This window comes from Physella acuta, unplaced genomic scaffold, assembly GCF_028476545.2.
Source record: "Physella acuta isolate Inbredline_101_S28 unplaced genomic scaffold, ASM2847654v3 ptg001276l, whole genome shotgun sequence".
NCBI classification, from domain to species: domain Eukaryota; kingdom Metazoa; phylum Mollusca; class Gastropoda; family Physidae; genus Physella; species Physella acuta.
In genome coordinates, this window is record NW_026732791.1 from 123812 (window position 1) to 144867 (window position 21056).

The window sequence follows — 21056 nt, forward strand, 5'->3', positions numbered from 1 at the left end:
GTAAAATTACTCTAGATTTTTCTAATTGAATTATGATTGTCTTTTAATATCATGAACGAATGTATAGATTTAATGATAAATTGATGTAATAAGTACATTTATTAAGTGTATATAATAGTTGATTATTAAATGTAAATGCAACAACAGTAATTAGGAGTATTTAAATCCTGTTAGAAAGTTGAACAAACCAAAGACTTGAAAACAGAAAATGCATCATGTGGTCTAAAATAACTTTTCTGTTTACTGAAATCTGAGGTTAAAAGGTTCTGACCAAAAATAAAAACTCGTTCATTATTTGTCCAAAGTCCACTAGTATTTCCTTAATATAATCATTTTAGTTCGATATACTCTACATAAAAAAAATAATATTTTTTTAACAAAATAAATACTGTTACATGTTTTTTTTAAAAATCACTACATGAACCAACAAAAAATTATAACATGATATTTGATCACAATAGGTGAGAATACAAATGCACAAATAAAACAAATTGTCTTTTCTTATCTAAAACATTCTAAATTTGTACTCATGCACATTACTTTTCTTATCCTTAATTTATTTTTTATTGTCTGTAAGCAAGATATTTCTTATCTTTTCTTATCTTTAACGTATTTATTTTTTCTTATCCTTAAATAATATGTCGGGGACGGAGTGGTCTAGAGGTAGAGAGCTGGACTGCTAGCCCGTAAGTCTCGAGCTCGAATCTGGATTCATGTCAGCAGACCACCCAGCTCTGATGGGTACCTAACGTTAGGGAGAGTAAAGGCGGCTGGGCATAGTGCTGACCACACTCTCCCTCCATATGCCGAGGTCATAAAAACAAGTGAACTCTACTTCACTTGCCCCATAGACCGTAGGGTTTGAAAGGGAACTTTACTACTACTAAACCATATATATATCTTTATTCTTATCCTTAAACAACATATTTCTTCTTTTCTAATCTTGATTTTTCACGCTGTTATAAACTATTTGTTGACTTCTAACATGTATGTTGCCACACAATATGTTTCATAAGCTAACACGTTTTTGTAGGAAACAACCACACTGTTAAGTCTGCTGTAGAGAACGCTATCAATACTTCATACGGTGAAGTGATGATATTAGCAAAGTGAGTTCATAAGGGAAACCACTGTTAAATGCTTTGTTTGTTGACATGCACTAAAAGTCCGAGAGCTCATGAGTATCAAACGTGAACTTGGACCCCAGTGGTCATGGGGCTGCAATTTCTTAAAAATCTGGTCAAATTATCCCTTTCTAGGTCACCTGTATGTTTGATATTCTGTCAAAAGAGATTTTAAAAAATGACAATTATCGTGAATGAATTAAAATCAAAGTTTAAATTACAACAAGAACATGATCAGGATTGTTTTCAAATGAACCAGTCCAACGTGTTCACTTGACACCCACATAGAAATTTCTGGTTAATTTTTTTTTTTAAATACGGTGACACAAAGATGGAGGTGAAAATTTGGTTTCAACAACATAATGATTTTGAACTCATAAGTCTCCCTGTTAACGTTTCGACACTTTGAAAAAAAAATTGACCCTGTAACTTTTTTGTTTTTTGTATTTTTCTATGTACGCGATTTTCTGTTAGCGCATTTTCCGAATGCGCCATTTTTTATTGCGCATTTTGGTTGCATTTTCTCCCGTTATGCTTTTTTTTCACTGATCACTTTTTAATCTAATCAGAGGTGGTGTCTAAAATGCAGTTTGTCCAGGGCACCGTGGTGTGTTGAATGAAGTAGAAATGCGTTCCATGTGAAAAGAAACACGAATAGTTTTCACCGCCTCTGTGCCTACAACCTTTACCCTACCTTTACTAATGATAAATTTCCCCTCGCCTAAAGGACCCTATTAGCGATATTTGTCTTCAGCCGTTACCCCCTTAGATTAGATAGCTAACGACAGCCATCTTGTGGTGTGTAATATTATTATTTTTTTAATCCCAAATTTATTTCAGCTCTTCTTATAAGTCAATGTCCCCCAACCCAACCCACATAAAATGCTCTTTGATTATGAATCTAATTTTTTTGTGTATGAGGTTCGTTGTTTAGACTTCCCTAGACCCCTCTCAACACAGACCATTTAATCAATAATTGATCATCTGTTTCAGGTTTAAAAATAAAAATGAAATTAGACGTTGTGTATAATGTATAATTAAACCATTTTCCATGAATGAAAAAGTACATGTCAGAAATTTAGTAACAGGAGTTTTATACTATACTAGACTATTGGCCCGTTGAGGCAAAATTTACAACAGGGCCTTGGCAAATGTTTCTTTTTCTCTTAACCTAAACCTAATGTAAAACTCACCGTAAATCTAAAACTGAATCTGAACTTGTGCTCAATTTTTTTAGAATATAAACACCTTTAATAGAAAATAACACATGTCATGACAAATGATAATAGCACGAAAAACACAATGGAGAAGAAAATGGGTTTCGTTGATCCGTTGGTTGTTGGGCAGCTGCCAACAGAATCAGAGACGAACCGGACCCGATCTTGTAGCCCAGTTGTTATGGGGCTGAACTTTTGGACATAGCTCATCAGGATGTTTATGTCAAGGTCTCCTGGAATATATTTTTACAACAACCAAAGTCAAATAGAGAGGGACATTATTTTTTAAACATGAAAAAAAAAGAATAAGAATATTAACTTTTGATTTCAATCTCAAATCTAGAGTTTTAATTCGAAAATTAACTGAAATATTATAATATTATAAGTGACTTATAAAATCCTTCCCAATAGAGAAAAATGAAACGAGAGGAAAAATAAACCATCCCACGTTATGTTTAAGGTAATCAAAGCCAAAGGACCTTATTTGGTTAACTGTAAAAGTGAAGACAATAATAAAAATTGTAGGTTTTTTTATCAAAGGTATTTGTTTATTTGTAAAGACAAGTACGTCATTTGTAGTCATGTTTTGTTAATTCTAAAGTATTCACTTTTTTTTGTATTTTGCTGGGATCAACAATGTCATAGAAGTTGTGTTATAACAATTCATTCACTAAGATAGTAGGCGTGTTTAGAACGACATACCGTTTACTCTGAGCATATTTACTTTGGCAAGGAGATAAATATACATACTGTGACCAATTTTCTCTACACTATACTAAAATTAATTGTATGTTTTAAATTTGACAGTCAGGGCTGCTAGTTGCTCTTAAAATTTAAAGTTTAGATTTATAGGATATGTATTTAAATAATTAATATCAATGTTTGTGTTCAGCTAATGAAATGACCTGTGTATTTATTGAAGGTGCGAGAATCAGAGAATCGAACTCGAGGCTTTAAAATGAGTCCACTTGCGATCCACCCTTATCCTCACCTAAATAAATCCTGCTGATTATGTTATTCTTCAGCACGTCATAGCCGTCGCCACCGTTGATGATGAAGTTTGTGGCCAGTATCTTGTAGTGTTTGTCTACTTGGACGTTCTCCAGCCTGGGAATGTCGCACTGTGTGCAGGTGACCAGAAGTTCGTGAACTCTCTGACCCACTGGACGATCCATGTTGTACGTCACTCTCATGCCTGCGGTAGAGATTAAGTTAATCCTGTTGCGACTTCAATAACGTTAGAATACTAGATAGCCTTAACGTTAAAAATTCCACATTAATTTGTAAACGCATTTGTGTATTTCTAAGTAGTTCGCCAACATATAAACAATCCACACAATATAGAAAAAATAAAAGTTAATTGTATAACGGATATTAAAAGAACAAACACAATATAAATTGCTTTAAATATGATATGATAGTAAATAATCGAATTCTTAAACATACTAATGAGTAATACGAATTTTTCGAAAACTTTGTAAAGGTAACTTAATGAGAATAAGCGAAGCCGAAGGGTGAGATTTGAAAGAAAAATGCCATGCGTATACAAATCCTTTTAAATCAGCTAAGATGGTGTTGCAAAGCTTTCACACAACTCCAACATTACATTGAAGTAAAGCAACAGATAAATGCCACTTACCCGACACTTGCATAAAACCACCAAATCCACCTCCGCCAGTGGCGTTGACCCATTTACTAGCACAGTACTCAAACACGTCAAGAAGTGTTTGTCCGGTAACTTCAACGATTTCAATTTCATTTCTAAACGGCTGGACAAAGATAACATTCTCTGTTGTGATGTTCCCTGGGGTTGATAAAATTAGTGTTATTGGACTCTTTCCAAAGTAAGTGCTTGCTAAGGATAAAATACATCCACTGGCTTAACATCATATATAATGATAGGATACTAGGAGAGATGGAAATGGAAGCAGGTTACGAAGTGATAGAAGATGGCGCTGGATGGGGCATGTCCTAAGAATGGATCTTGGTGATATTACAGAAACGGCGCTAAACTGGACGCCTCTATGAAAAATAAATGAAGGGGAGGCCAAGGGAAACTTGAAGGTGCACGGCGGGGAAGCAGCTGACAGAGGCAGGACTGTCTTGGGGAAGTGCCAGGAAAATTTCCGGACACCGACAAAAGTGGAGGGAGCTTTTTGTGGCGGTACCATGTGTCTTAGGCACAAAAAGAAAACAATGACGACGAATGATGTATGCTCTGCAAACTCTTGTTTACTACGAGGAGCAGCAAAGGTAATTATCTATTAGAACAAGCAGACAACACTTAATTTAGCTGTTTCAGCTGCAATGACATGAATTTTATGCTGTAGCCAAGACAATAACCAACAGAGTTTCTTCCAGGCATCTCTTCGGGGGGGGGGGGGGCGAATCCCCACTACCGAAAAAATTCTACCGCCCCCCCCCCCCCCCGAACGAAATGAAATTTATAAAATTTATACAGAAAATATATACTTTTAACAGTGCCCGCCCCCCCCCCCGAACGAAATGAAATTTATAAAATTTATACAGAAAATATATACTTTTAACAGTGCCCGCCCCCCCCCCCCCGAAGAAAGTCTACCCCCCCCCCCCCCCCGAAAATTTCAAGTGCCCCCCCCCCCCCCCCGGAGAAAAAAGTCTGGAAGAAACACTGATAACAAATCGCATTAATCTCGTCTACTTGAGCACAGGTCAACCCACTTGGTATGGCTAGACCTTAGGACGCCGCTTTATAATTTAAACGAGATACTGAGCTCGAGATAATTAATTAGCAATTTAGCGGCTCATTACTCGTCATGAATACATTTTTTTTCAGCTTAAAACTTGAATTATTTTAACTTTAAAAACACTGTGGGAATACTTAAAAATGTATCATGATGAAATGTTTTACCTATATTGATGGATGCTCGTATACTACCTCCATTCATCAACGCAATCCCTGCATCAGTCCAAGTGCCGTTGAAACGACGCAAGTTGTGATGTATCATGGCGTCTGTGATTAGATTTCCTGCAACCAAAAATGTAGAAAAGAATTTTAAATTTTTCTAAATATGTGAATGTTAAATTCCTAAGCCACAGTCGTTGTAGTGTACATACATCTAAATATTTAGAATAAATAAATAAATCCCACAGCGCTTTAGATGTGTTTTCAATTTTTTAAAGTTTTGTTGTGATGTATAATGTGAGTAAACCCGTATTCATGATACAACACGAACTTGATTCTAACAACAGAAAGAAAACTATATCTTGAATTATCATATATCAGGGAGGATTATTTTATGACAAAATTTCTGAAGATTTGTTATTTGTTTGATGGCAAGCATTGAAAGTACTTTAAAAAAAAAAGAAATATAACCCACCCATGTTACACTCCACCATACGACACAGATTCTTATCGGCCTTGAGTAAAACATAGGTCTCTCCCACCACAGTTTTCTTAAACTCTTCAACCTGCGGCTGGTAGGTGTTGATTAACGCCAGGGTCTCATTATCTAAGACATAATTGCAATCAGAATTTTAAAAATAGATCTAAAGTATATTGTTACATAAAAAATAATAATACACCTTCGAATAATTCTGGGTTTATTTCTTCAATAATGTGTTAAAACTTACAAGTGAGAAGTTAAGATAGGCTTACAAAGTATTAGTAGCCACCGATTGATTCGTTATATTAATATATTAGAAAGGCGGATAATGACCTTTAAGATATTCTTACTCTCATACTAATCATATGACAAGCTCTAACACACAAGAGACACACACTATGATGAGTATGAACGAGGGCCTTGCGTGTGACATCAATACCTAAATGACCTTACTTCAGTATGTTAAAAAAAAAGGAAATAAAAATACAAATATACTTTACATAACCCCCAAATAGCACCCTAATAGGGCTGGTAAGTAGGTCACCAACCAAATAAAAATCTGCATGAGCCATAGAACTGGTTGGTGACCTACTTACCAGCCCTATTGAGCTACCGCACGGTGTAATAACCAACATAGTGACACGACTTCTCTGATTATGGGTAGAAAAAAAATTAAGTTTGGAAGTGACAGTAGTGATTAAATTTTAAGCAAATTGTTTAGAAGAATATAATCAGAATAATCAACACTTGGACTCAATTTTATTGAAGGCTTTAAAATAAATTCACCTTGCGTGACGTTGCCGTCTAACAAAATTGGATTTCCCGTCCATGATTTGACTTTCCCAACGTCATCAAAGACCACATTTAGCTCCCCTAGATATTTGCCATAAGCGTAATCCTGAACAACGAGGACAGTGTCCCCGGTCTTGGAGTTTACAACAGTCGGGTACACGCCCTCGATTGTTTCCGTGGACGGGCCGGTGCCTGGAAAATAAATAATTGAAGAGTTCCTAATGCAGTTCTCGAAGAGGTAAAATATGTTATTTTATGCCTACATGATATTGTGTCTGGGTTTTTCTCATAGACATTTTGAGAACCTTATATTAAAAAGAAATTCAAGTAATCTATATAGGCTGTTCCACTTATGATAGCACTGAATAAAATAAATATTCAATCAACGGCCTTGACCGCAGTAGAAATAAAATCAACACAAACAAGTCACCGTTCTCAAAACCAAGTTAAATTGTTAATTACACTTCGTAAATATTTAAAAAAATAAACGTCGAAGTTAAAAATGTTTCATTTAGACAATTTTGCCCTATTCTAAAATAGTATAGAAGACCTACTATGTAACACTACTGATATACTTTAAAAGGTAGAAATGCGAAAACCGTTTTAAAAAACGTGTTATTTTACCATTAAAGAGAAAAGAATGCGTATGTCCACCAACAATGATGTCCACATCGGTCAACTTTTTCCCCAATTCAACATCAAAAGAGTATCCAGAGTGACCAAGGGCGATAATCTTGTTAATCCCCTGTGCCGTCAGGTTGTTCACTTCCGCCTGTACAGCCTCCAATTCTGGCAGCAACTCCACGGTTTCTAAAATTCATGTTTAAACCTCGGATGTAGAGTGGTATTTGGTTGGTGTCAGTGATGGGTTACATAGAACGCTGACCACATTGGTAAGAAATAATGTCCAAATAAAAGGGGTATGATAGTAGGGAGTCAGATTTTCGCTGTAAAGGGAACGCCGAGCTCACAAAAACGAATGTTAATAATATGTATATATATATATATATATATATATATATATATATATATATATATATATATATATATATATATATATATATATATATATATATATATATATATATATATATATATATATATATATATATATATATATGTGTGTGTGTGTGTGTGTGTGTTCGTGTGTGCTATATAGATTAGTGGCTTAGGCATATATGTGTGTGTGTGTTTGTGTGTGCTATATAGATTAGTGGCTTAGACATATATATATATATATATATATATATATATATATATATATATATATATATATATATATATTTATATATATATATATATATATATATATATATATATATATATATATATATATATATATATATATATATATATATATATATATATATATATATATATATATATATATATATATATATATATATATATATATATATATATATATATATATATATATATATATATATATATATATATATATATATATATATATATATATATATATATATATATATATATATATGTGTGTGTGTGTGTGTGTGTGTGTGTGTGTTCTATACAGATTAGTGGCTTAGATCATAACGTTTTAAAAATTGTATTTACAATCTCGTAAGTGTGGATCTTGCAATTCAGAATATATAAGAAGTGTTTTGGAAGAAAATTTGTTGGTTTTTTTAAATTTATGCTAAAATGATTCTTTGTTGTAGTAAAAGCTTCAATATTTAAAACATCGGAGTCCTTGTCTGGCTGCTTGAGAATTGCATATCTATGACTTATGGGGCAGTATTTACTATTCTCTAGAAATAGCCCACTTCTAAGTGATTCTTCACATTAGCCCTACAGTGTCCTATTCATCCACCTTCTAACTCACCTGGAAACGAAGTGTATGCCGTCTCCGGGGTGGTGTACCCGACCACACCTATCCTCTCCCCGGCGACCGTAAGAACCGTTGATTTCTTGATGATGTTTTTCAGCTGTGGCGTGTTGTCAAGTTTCATGTTACTTGACAGCAGAGGGAATGACAAGTTTTTGGCGAAAGGTTCGAGGCCGTCGACACCCTCGTCAAATTCGTGGTTACCCACAGTCTGTAAATATAGAATGCTTTAAATATATTTTGTTTTATTTATTTATACTTTACAGAGGCATTTTTTTGTACTCCTTTATTACAATATAACATTCACTACACTCCTAAATGAAACAACTGATGCTAACACGGCATCAGTGTTTCTTCCAGACTTTTTTCTCCGGTGGAGGGGGGGGGGGGGGAATCACTTGAAATTTTCGGGGGGGGGGGGGGCGGTAGACTTTCTTCGGGGGGGGGGGGGGGGGGGGGGGCGGGCACTGTTAAAAGTATATATTTTCTATATAAATTATATAAATTCCATTTCGTTCGGGGGGGGGGGGGGGTGGGTAAAAAAGTTTTCCCCCGAAGAGATGCATGGAAGAAACTCTGCACGGCATCACTGGGCGTATGGCCTTCTAGTAAAAGGTCACCATCAGGCTGCAGCAGTTCCTAGATGAACTTCATCGGCTACGTGTTCGTGACTAGGGCGAGCCACCTTGATAGAGGTATACGGTGGTTGTCAGGCATGGAGGGTGGTGTGCGCCGCCATGGGACACTTAGCCCTAGACACACCACACTGTGGTGCCCCAACGACTCCAATAAGGGTTAAGGGTTGATTTATTATTATTATATAACATCACATTTAGTCTGTCTTTATCTCGAGTTGTTGTGTAAATATGAACAACTAAAGAAATACTTGACACAGAACAAGCCAAGAACAGTCACGTGGGTCAGGGACTGAGGAGGGGAATATAAAAGTGATTTGTCAGATTTTTGAAGATTTGTTTATTTTCAATTTGTTTTATTTATACAAAAAAATATTTCAGATTAAACTTAAGTGTTTTTTTTTTTAATTTTATGCTTTTCGTCGAAAAAGCATTGTAACTCGTTATGTAAAACATTTCAATAGTGAAAATGTAGAATACGAGCCGACCCGCAGTGTATCGTACGCCGCTATTTAGTTGTTTTATTTTCTACTTTTCAGCAATTCATAATTTGTGAATTCGACAGTACCAACGCTGCCGCTGAAAATATTTGCTTTATAATACTATCAGTAGCTCGTTAAGGACGATAACCCCCCCCCCATCCTGTCCCCAACTACAGCCCATATCCCACCACCACCCACCCCCGTGAAAGTAAACTCCTCTTAGTTACCTCCCCTAAGTTTAAAATCGTTTCAAACTAAATTATCTGCCCCTAATAGCCGTCACTAAACCCGGCTCTACGATTGTAAACATTTAGCGTGAACCACAGCTCACCAGACCATGTAGGGGTGGGTGTGGTAGGGAGCGCGCTTACAGCTTGGTGTTTTCTATCGTCTCCAAGATGAGAATTATATATATAGATTGGTGACTGTGTATTCAATTAAATGTATTCACGACTGTTGAAAACATTCTAAAAAAGTGTCAACAGCTTCTTTGAAATCTTTTAATTTGTTATATTCTGCATTAATCAAGTAGCCTGCGGATTTGTTAAGCAAACGTTGACTATAGAAATTGGTGACTGGAGATATTCTGTCGTGTCATTTCGGTAGCGTACTTTGGACTGTTTTTGTTGTAGTAAGTAAGGCCAAGTTTTGAAAGCGTCATACATCTTTTAATTATAGTGTGCGTTGATGGGGCGGGGTGGAGTAATTTCAAGATGTTTAAAATTGATATTTACCATGGCGTCGTATCTTATCAGGTTCATGAACTGAGCGCTGACTATTCCACCAAACTGGTAGAACCACAGAGTTCCCTGGAACTGGTCTCCGGCGTCCAGAAGTATCGTGTGGTTGACGTGTTCGGCTCTTTTCTTTTCTACCTGAAGCAAAATGAAAGCACTCTTTTACGTCAGCCTTCAGTGCAATACTTCACGGTCGACCGGTTAACCGGGGGCCGGAAAAACCGAAAGACCGGTAAACCAAAAAGAATAAACAAGCTTTCAAGACGTTTTTCTATTACCTATGTGCTATTTAAAGTCTTTGTTATTTTTATTTCTTTTTAAACATAGATAAGTAAGTTCTTTCAAATAGAATGTTCATAAATATAAAGCATTTTAAGGGCCGTGCACATTAAGGCAAACTCCGAAATATTTAGATTAGAGATGAACATTTTAAAACTGATAAACAGCTGAATATCTCTTGTTATAGTGCTGCTACATATCAAAAAGAATTCTAACACATTGGACTGTGTTGGAGGTCTTGATAAAAGAAATGTAATTTTAAAACTAATTTTTAAGCTAGTCTAGTCTAAATACAAAAAAAAATAAACACTCGATAAAACAAACGATTACAATTAATTGACAAATTGTACATTGAATAAACTATGCTACGGAATAAACTTAAATAAAAATTCAATCAATGGCCTTGACCGCAGTAGAAATAAAATCAACACAAACAAGTCACCGTTCTAAAAACCAAGTTATATAGTTAATTACACGATCGACACTGATTGTCTTTCGCTAGTCAGAAATCTATAATTCTATCACCACCTTACAACTAGATTTATTAATTATTTTTAATCAGAATATTTTAGAAAGTTTACATTTATTTACAGACAATGTAGAAGTGTAACCACACAAATTATTAAGCTGGATTGTGAAAGACCGTTTGAAACAATTTAGATAACATTTTGTAACAAAAGGTCAAAATAACTTCTAATCAGTTGTTTCCAAAACATTCACTAGTAAAAAGCAAACATTTAGTTACGATAACTTACCATAGTTCGAATCCTAGCTACGCCACCAAAACAGTTATTGGCCGCCGCCAGCTGGGGTGTACAGGGGGCGCTACTCCTGGAAAAACAAAAGTTGTTTTGTAATTCTGACACAGGGATGAATGGGTTAATATCGTTGTTGTGGGTAGGCCTACCTCGTTTCATTCAATGAGTTCAGGGAATTTTCATATGTCATGTTTCCTTAAAACGACCAGTGTTGTTACGTTATATTGGTATTTAAGGTTGTGTCAAATTTTAATCGTAGCCTCTCTTCAATATATTTTCCTTTTTTTTTTTTTTTAAATTAAGATAAATTTTAAAATGTTTTTGGACGACGTGGTCGAATGGTAGAGCATACGACTGCTAACTCGAAAGTCCCGAGTTCAAATCCGGTTATTTGACTCCCATTAGACAGATCCAGGACCACACTATCATTTAATATGCAGTGGACACATACCCCGATGAACGGTTATGTTCGAAAGGAAACTTTACTTTCTTAATTTTGAAAAAAATATTAACCACCCTTTTATCCTTATAGTCTGCCATGGCATGTTTATTTAATATGACGATAAATAGATAAACATGCTTTAGGCTAGAACTCTATATGTTGGATTACAGTGTGACCAATTTTGTGACATGTAACAATAACGGAAGACGCGTACAATTGCTAGCAACTGTTGATGTTCGGACCACCCCTATTTACACATTGACACATACTTATCCGATTCCTCGATCCTGGAGTGGACATCGTTCGTGTGCAGTAGAGTGAGGCTGAAGTCTGCACGTGTAGCAGACAACCACACACAGATTAGCGCGGTGAAGTAGAGTGGGGTGGGAGACATGGTCAGTGTGGAAGGTATGGGTCGCTACAGTAGAAATCATCAAATTTGAGTTTGTAAGGATACAAGCGTAGTTTAGAGTTTAAATAAGTGGAGAAGTAGTGAGATTCAATTTATCTTATGCAGAGGGAACAAAGTACATTTGGTTCCAAGTGCAAAGAAAGTGTATGTGGCCCCAAGTATCACATTCTATAAGTGTATAGACGTGTATTACTATGGTGTAACGGCAAGAAAGTGTATGTAGCCCCAAGTAGCACATTCTAGCAGTGTATACACGTGTATCACTATGGTGTAACGGCAAGAAAGTGTATGTTGCCCCAAGCATCACACTCGAGATATGTGAAGAAAATATATGAGGCCGTATATACACAATCCAAATCATCAACTTGAAGTCCCTAAGTCAGATAAATGCTAACTAATCAGGACACATAAAAATAAGGAAATAATGAACTTCTCAATAAAATAATGAGCATCTCAATCAAGGAAAAAATGAGCATCTCAATCAAGGAAATATTGGGCACCTCAATCAAGGAAATAATGAACTTCTCAATCAATAAAATAATGTGCATCTCAATCAAGGAAAAAATGAGCATCTCAATCAAGGAAATAATGATCATCTCAATCAAGGAAATAATGAGCATCTCAATCAAGGAAATAATGACCATCTCAATCAATGAAATAATAAGCAGCTAATTTCTAATGAAACCCTTTCACGAGTCAAGACTATATTTTAAAGCGGGGTACAGATCTACCATAAATATAAAATTAAACTTTCATAAGAAGCATTAAATTACTTTTTTTTTAAAATTTAACTTTTTGTTATACACATCAAAGTAATTTACTTAAACCAGATTACTAATTTAAACTAATACAGCATAAATATAAAATTCATCATATAACTTAAGATTTTAAAAATAACTTTCAAATATTATTGTTAAAGATAGATCAAATTATATATCTAAAAAATTGAAATTTTTGTATGACCTGCGCCAGGATCCAGTAAATGTTTTGATGTAAATGCCGGAAGACGTACTAAAGGCTGCATTTTTAAGTACTGTAGGGGATGGTGGATGACCTTGAATTCAGATTATATAACCGGTAACCTATTCTTACTAACAAAAACCTCTCCTAGTTTGTCAAAGACGGAACGAAAAAATAAACCCTGCCCGTGGAGCGTAACGGTGCGTAGGAGACCGTCGAACCCTCCCACCTATTGGGGTTCCGCACCACGGAGAACAAAATAATATTTCGGTCAACAACTTGAGGAGTTATTTCAGTTCTAAGAAAAAAAAACTAACGCATAACAAAAAGGTGACCTTAGTTGCACAACTGGTCTAGGAGGAAGGGATTATTTAAGGTGACTGCCAATGTAGTAAAAGATATTCTCTGCTAGTAACGGTTCATTCTAGATCAGTGTTCCGTGAAATGGTACGGGCGTCACGTGAGTGGGAGCTTTGGTCATTTAGAAGAAGAGAGGGGGTGGACAGTTTTAATTTTAAATAAAAGAGAAACATTAACATCGCTACTCATCTCTAAATCTGGGCAAAATCGTACTATATGGGACAATTTAAAAAATGATTAGTGTTTTCTTAAAACTGTTGATAACGTTTGCAAGATATATCGATCAAGGTGACTTTTTAGAAGAGTATATATATATATATATATATATATATATATATATATATATATATATATATATATATATATATATATATATATATATATGGCCTATTTTTATATATATAGGGCCTGTATATATATATATATAGGGCATATATATATATATATATATAGGTCCTATATATTTAGGCCCTATATATATATATATATATATATATATATATATATATATATATATATATATATATATATATATGGCCTATTTTTATATATATAGGGCCTGTATATATATATATATAGGGCATATATATATATATATATATATATATATATATATATATATATATATATATATATATATATATATATATATATATATATATAATAAAATTCTAATACAAGTTTAGGTATAAACACACAGAATGTAAAATACTGGTCTAGATCGACCAAAACAAGGAATTCCATGGGGGCGTAACAATGTGTGGGTGGGGTATGGGTGACCTCCTTCAGCATCACGGTTCGGTGGATCTCACAAAGCGGGAGGTAAACAAATCTTTTTTTACATTCAAGTATTAGGTCTTAGTTCACAATTATCTGCCTGTGGGTGGATGGACGGGTGGCTGGATGGGTGGGTAGGTAGGTGGAAACACTGTATAGAAAGTATGATTATTTTACTGTGAATGTCTACCATGATAGGTTATATAGAAGGTATAGTTCCGCAGTATGGACTTAAGAAATCAGTAAATTCAATTGACTGCAAAAGTTGACTACGATACTTGTTAACGAGTTGTGGAGTGCTCCCCCGGGGATCTTTCACCATCGCTGACATTCATAAACTTTAAATATGTAATTTAGAGTCAACACAAAATATTTAAACAGCGTATTGGACAGTTACACGGGAGGTAAGAAGGGCAATGAAGGCTGTATATTTCACTTATGGGAGGTAAGAAGGTCAGTTTTTCCTGAATATCTTAACATAAATTAATTGTTATTTGAACATGATTGTGTCGTTCTTATGACAATCTTGGTTTTGTTAAAATTTTGTTTGTTTTATTTTTAATTTATATTGCTTGCTTACTATTGGTTAACAATTATTTGTGTATGATTAAAATCATCGAGGAAAACAGAATAAAAAATATATAAACTCAACTATTTAATAAATGATAATTTATTTAATTTGTTCGCGGATGATGACTCGTCATTTTTCTATGTATAAGTAACCCAAAAAAAGCTTCTCGGCCTTTTGGCTAAGACAGGGGTCGGCAACCTTTTGAGACGGAAGAGCCAAAAGTTACAATTTTCAAAATTTCCCAGCTTTTAAAGAGCCACTAACATTTTTAACATTTTTATTTTAATATTATGATCTTTGATTAGGATTAGGTATATATATATATATATATATATATATATATATATATATATATATATATATATATATATATATATATATATGTATGTATATATATATATATATATATATATATATATATATATATATATATATATATATATATATATATATATATATATATATATATATATATATCAATGTATGTAGTATGTAAGTGCGTGTGTGTCTGTTTGTCTTTTATTCATTACTACACCTTTCATCCGATCGCCATGAAGCTTTAGGGAGCTGTTGAGAATACTCATGGGGAGATATTTGCGAAAATAAAATAAAATTCGCAAATAGAATAGCGAGTGTATTGATTACATTTATTAAATCGTTCATTACCGAGTGTTGCAGACTAATATTTTTATTAGTTTCAAGAAGAAAATAAAATAATTATTAATATTTGTCCATTGAACTGAAGAGCCGCACCTCGACATCAAAAGAGCCGCATGCGGCTCGCGAGCCGCAGGTTGCCGACCCCTGGCCTATGCCAGGGGTCGGCAACCTTTTGAAGCGGAAGAGCCAAAAGTTACAATTTTCAAAATTTCCCTGGTCTTAAAGAGCCACTAACATTTTTTAAATTCAAATATTTTATTTTTTTATTAAGATTATTAGTATTTGTTCAAGGAGCTGGAGAGCCGCATCTTGATATCAAAAGAGCCGCATGCGGCTCGCGAGCCGCAGGTTGCCGACCCCTGGGCTAAGATCAAAGTGTAGTATCTGTTATGGATCTACATGGTTCTTAGCCTTTTGGTTGGTCAGCCCTTTTTAGGGCTGGCTGCCGGGGCCGAGAGGCGGTCAAATCTACTACTCCAACTCACGCAAATCTCGCCAACGACTGCTGTGGGGTTGCTCCCACAAATCCCTCGAAGCGCACATGCCCTCGAGATGAGTCACCCAGTACTTGTATTGGGTGGCTTCAAATGTACGAGTTGCTAACTTTTCAATCTTCTATTTTTCAGCCTGACGACACCTATCTAGGAGAAATCTTAGGTGGGAGGTCTGTCACAATCGCCAACAAATCGAACTCATCTACTACGTCAAACACAACTACCTCGCTCACTACCACTCTGACGACACCCACCTAGGAGAAATCTTAGGTGGGAGGCTTCCGTCAAACACTAGCAAATCAACTAACCATCTCTCAAGTCCAACTACTCAACCTACCTAAAATAAACAATCGTCAAACAGCTTCACTTCGCCCACTTCAACTACTTCACCAAGCTCAAAATCCTCGACTCAGCAACATCAGCAAAACTTCATTCTTCAACGTCACCTCGCCCAACTCAATTACTCGACTACGTCACAAATTTACTCCTCTTCAAAACCACAATGAACAATATTTCAAAGCAACTCACTTCGAAAGATCTCTCAACACAAGAACCCCCCAACTCAACTATTTTCTCCAAGCTTCACTTCATCGAACAACTCTACTACCAACAACAATATACGAAACTTGCCCTTCCACCAAGCACATCACACCTCATCTCAACGCAAGGACACTACCTCAACCACCCTCTCCAAGTTCTACACCATTCGACCAACTCCACCATCAACGACAAGACACCAAACTCACTCTCACCAAGTACAACTACCAACTAAGAATCAACCACTATCAATCCAAGAGCGTATTAATCACAAGAAGCACGGCCAAAAACAGAGAAGCGATCATGTTGTCATGTACTTTATGTTATTTTAAAAGAAACCAAGAAACCGGAAGTGAAAAACAAGTGAATCAAGGAAACAGGAAAATATGGAAATACGACAAGCAAGGATTAAAATTGTCTAAATATGTATAATATTTCATGTATGTGTATAATCATGCAACCTACTCTTGCTGCCTCCATGTTCGCGCAGGAAGACAGCAAGTGAGGAAATCTATTAAACGCCAGGCGGCAAAAAAAAAAAAAAAAAAAAAAAAAAACCCAAAAAAGTAAATATTCATTATGTACATTTGCAAAACCTTTCGTTTTCATTTGATGTTCAAAATTATGTTGAAAAATTTGATGTTGATGTACTTGTTTAATTGCAAATAAAAGTATATAAAAAAAAAAGTAACCCATCTTAAATGAATGAAAGTAGGCTACAAGTAAGAAAGAAATATTACTATTGTAAATCTGTATTAGTCCTCACAAGCCGGTGATGAAAGTAATTCTTAAAGTATCACTAGATCAGATGAGGTTATACAAAGATGACACTATCTCAGCTGATGAAAATAAACTATTGTCTGAGTACGGTTATACCAGTTCGGTGGCTAGAGCTCAGTCACCTGCTACCAGAGGCGTAGCAACCCTTCCCGGCGCCCGGGGACAAACTTTCAATTTGGCGCCCCCCTCTGGAGCAAATTTTCAATTTGCATCCCCCCTCAACTTTCTATTTGCACCCCCCCCCCCTCAAACTTTCGATTTGCACCCCCACCCTCCTCAAACTGCAAATATGCAGCTAAAATGACATTTTAATTTGTTTTTACAACCCATTTTGGCGCCCCCTAAGGTCGGCGCCCGTGGACATATGTCCCCCCCTGCCCCCCCCCCCCAACGCTACGCCTCTGCCTGCTACTGTTGGTTTTGTTTTTAGAACAGAAGATGGTGAATGGGAAGAGTTGGACATTGATCCCTTGTCTAGCCCACCTGAACTGCCCGATGTCATGAAACCACAGGATGCAAACCAGGCTCACCAACCTGAATCTAACATTGTGTAAAGCAACTAGCCCAGAGAAACTTAGAGAGAAAATTATGGCAATAAAGCAACTACAAACACTTAGATAATCCTTGGCTTTTTAAAAATTTGATGAAGCTTTTTGGGTTTGAGCAACACATTTTAAATTTAGCTAATATTTAGGAATATATATATATATATATATATATATATATATATATATATATATATATATATACATATATATATATATATATATATATATATATATAATGTTTATAAATTAGAGTAGATACGTAAAAGCCGTACTAGTTTTATTACTATAAGTAGTTATTGCATTTGATGTTACACGTTTTTTTTTTGTATGAGCGTTTAAATTAAGATTACAAGAATCATTTTAGCTACTTGTGTTTCAATTTTTGTGTGAATAATAATTTTTTCCCCACTTAATAGGTGTAATTGTTTTTCTTGAGGTTTAATATTGATTCTAATTATACAAAGTGTTAATTGAGAAATATGTTCTTCATTTGATTTGGTAAAGCACCAAAACTATTGTTAAATTTGTATTTATAGAACATGAAAAGTGTTTTTTTTATACAAGTGAATATTGTATCCCACTGTAAACCTTTTTTAAGTGACAGCAAGTGATCAGGTATTTCTTTGGTGTTTTCTTTAAATCTTTATATCATCAGTGCAGAGTTTTTTACTCTATACTAGTCTATACAATTAACCTTATTCATTTTGTTTACTAGATATTTAAAAAGCAATGGGCACTTTTTGAAGGCTTATATATAATTCTAGCAAGTTACTCGTCTTAAGGGTTTTCCTTAAACGTATTTCTACCTGATTGTATTGAAATATTTATTATAAACGAGCTGGGAAGTGTGTCAGTAAATTGGCCATGTGGTATTGTTTACTTGAAGTTTATACAAATGCACCGTCTGGTACCAGTGTTATATCAATTTGTAAAACAGATGGTTAATCTGCTCACTATTTTTTTAAAAAATATTATTTGTATTGAAAAAACAATGCAATATAACATACATATGGGTGTAAAATTAAACACATTCTTTAATACATACATGTTTAAGCTTACTTACTTACTTAATCCTCATCACTCCCTGTGGAGTACAGGGCAACAACAAATCTCCGCCATTCCACCCTGTCCTGGGCGAGCCACTTTAGTTCATGCCAGGTTTTGCCAGTAGCCTGTACTTCTTTCATCTAGACTCGTCATATCAGGCAAAGCTGCCTCGGTCCTCGGTTGCTCTCCCATGATGGTTTGATTTAGATCTGTTGCCGTTTCTGTAGCGTTTTTGTTTTTACATGGTGGGTTGCTAGCCCAAACCCAAAACCCTCCTCCTTTCCCATTCTGGACTTGGGACCAGACAATGGCGGAGTTATGTTTAAGCTTAATTTAATCATATTTTTAAAGAACTCTCTAACAGTTCCATTTTACAGGTATTATACTTCATTTAGCTTTAATCATACATTAGCTTTAATCATACAACTATGAAATACCTACGTTATTTAGCTTCAATCATATGACTGTGAAATTCACTACATAATTTGACTGAAAAACTATACATCATTTAACTTCAATACACTACATTTGTAATAGCTCATTTATTTATTTATTCTACTTGGTTTATTTAATACATTATTAAATAAAAAGACGAGCTTTTAATCATCATTAGGTCAGATAATTAAACACACACCCCATCCTCAATTACCTACTGTTCTTACAAGCTGTAAGCTACAAAATGGCCATCCTAGCCAGGTAAAACAAATTTTAAAATAACCTTCACATTAGGACCACAGTTGTAAATGTATACACAATGACGCAACAGCCTCACTTCAGAAACACTGTCCACATATATCCGTAAGGACTTTTCATAGATTTGACCTAATAAGCTTTTATATCAGTCCTCACAAGCCGATGATGAAAACTGTAATACTAAAACGAACATGCAAGGCAAACTGACGCTGTAAATTACATGTCTGAGGCGAAAAAAAAACCAACAACAAAAAAAAAACCCCGCAATTTAATAGCTTTAATACCATGTAATGTACGAAAAGAAAAGTCCCAACATCGTGTTGGTATTTTCAGAAAATATCAGATAAATTTAATCCAGCATAACTCATGACAGAACAGTTAACAAAAAGAAAAGGAACACTGGAAAAATAAGCTAGACGGATCTGTTGGTTTTCGGGCAGTTGACAACATCTGAAACAAACCGGATTCGATCCTGCAGCCCAGTTGTTATGGGGCTGAACTTTTGGACATAGCTGATCAGGATGTTTGTGTCGAGGTCCCCTGTAACATATTGTACAACAAAGTCAAAGTAAGCGAATGTTTTTTTTTTACAGTTGTTTGTCACAGAGAACACGCTAATCACCCGTGCGAATGTTATTTTCACTTTATAACATGTATTTTATAAAAAAAATTAATATCAATTTTGTTACAAACTATTGTCAACAATTTTCTATACTCAAAAAGCAGAGCTTTCAAATGCTCAATATACCCTCACCCCACCTCCGAGAAAAATGTATGAAAGAAACCATGGAGCCTATCTCCCCCCCCCCCCCCCCATATTCCCGTCCACATGTTTAAAACAGCCTAACCGAAGCATTAAGGCACGTGTTAATGATTTTCTCAGAACGTAAAGTTTTAATAAACAAAGCAGGTCAGTAGCGTCACAAGACAGGTGCGGGGGGTGGGGGGGGGAGGTGGAGTCCGCATCGGGTGATACTATTTCCTTGGGTAACGCGAAAGGAAAAAGTTGCGTTATATACTGATAAAACAACGGGTGACTCTCAATCTAGCAACGCCATTGAGATAGATAAGTAGAACTAACATGTTTTTTTTTTTTTACCTTTTACCGTGGTTGCTATACGAGTTTCCGGAACAGAATCCGGCACCCACCATATGAGAATGGAAGAAAACGTGATTCGAAGAAACGTAATCACGTCCAAGGTAGCACTTATTCGCTTACCACCACTTCCACATACCCACCTAAAGGTATCCTGTTAACGATGTTGGTCTTCAACACGTTGTAGCCGTCACCTCCTTTGATTAAAAAATTCATGGTCAGTATCTTGTAGTGTTTGTCTACTTGGACGTTCTCCAGCCTGGGAATGTCGCACTGTGTGCAGGTGACCAGAAGTTCGTGAACTCTCTGACCCACTGGACGTGTCATGTTGTACGTCACTCTCATGCCTGCGGTAGAAATTGATTTTTACTTTCTAGTATACGAAGTATAGAAGAAGTATTGTTATCGTGCAAAAAAAGAATTCGAGATTTTTAC

The 21056-nt window shown here is 35.3% G+C and overlaps 2 protein-coding genes across 5 annotated transcripts in view; both read right to left on the minus strand.

Annotated features, from left to right (window-relative positions):
* Window positions 1-2337: 2337 nt before the first annotated feature.
* LOC131957892 (snake venom 5'-nucleotidase) lies at window positions 2338-19134 on the minus strand. 3 transcript variants are annotated; one of them, XM_059322721.1, is made up of 12 exons: window positions 18853-19134; window positions 11956-12104; window positions 11242-11317; window positions 10205-10345; window positions 8351-8564; window positions 7123-7308; window positions 6493-6690; window positions 5701-5832; window positions 5232-5348; window positions 3981-4145; window positions 3333-3536; window positions 2338-2574 (listed from the first exon to the last, which is right to left on the minus strand). In XM_059322721.1, exons 2-12 carry the CDS (start codon window positions 12078-12080, stop codon window positions 2375-2377), a joined length of 1758 nt encoding a protein of 585 aa, XP_059178704.1. In that variant the 5' UTR covers window positions 12081-12104; window positions 18853-19134; the 3' UTR covers window positions 2338-2374. The 3 variants fall into 3 exon arrangements, with proteins under 3 accessions (XP_059178704.1, XP_059178703.1, XP_059178705.1); XM_059322720.1 differs by having other exon boundaries at window positions 18849-19134; XM_059322722.1 differs by lacking the exons at window positions 11956-12104; window positions 18853-19134 and having other exon boundaries at window positions 10205-10341.
* Window positions 19135-19792: 658 nt separating this feature from the next.
* Window positions 19793-21056, minus strand: part of LOC131957893 (snake venom 5'-nucleotidase) — a 34928-nt gene continuing 33664 nt past the window's right edge. For both annotated transcript variants that reach the window (XM_059322726.1, XM_059322725.1), the window contains exons 11-12: window positions 20765-20968; window positions 19793-20065 (exon numbers count right to left, since the gene is read on the minus strand). In XM_059322726.1, coding sequence (XP_059178709.1) covers window positions 19938-20065; window positions 20765-20968 — 332 coding nt within the window. In that variant the 3' untranslated portion in view covers window positions 19793-19937. The remainder of the gene's footprint in view (window positions 20066-20764; window positions 20969-21056) is intronic.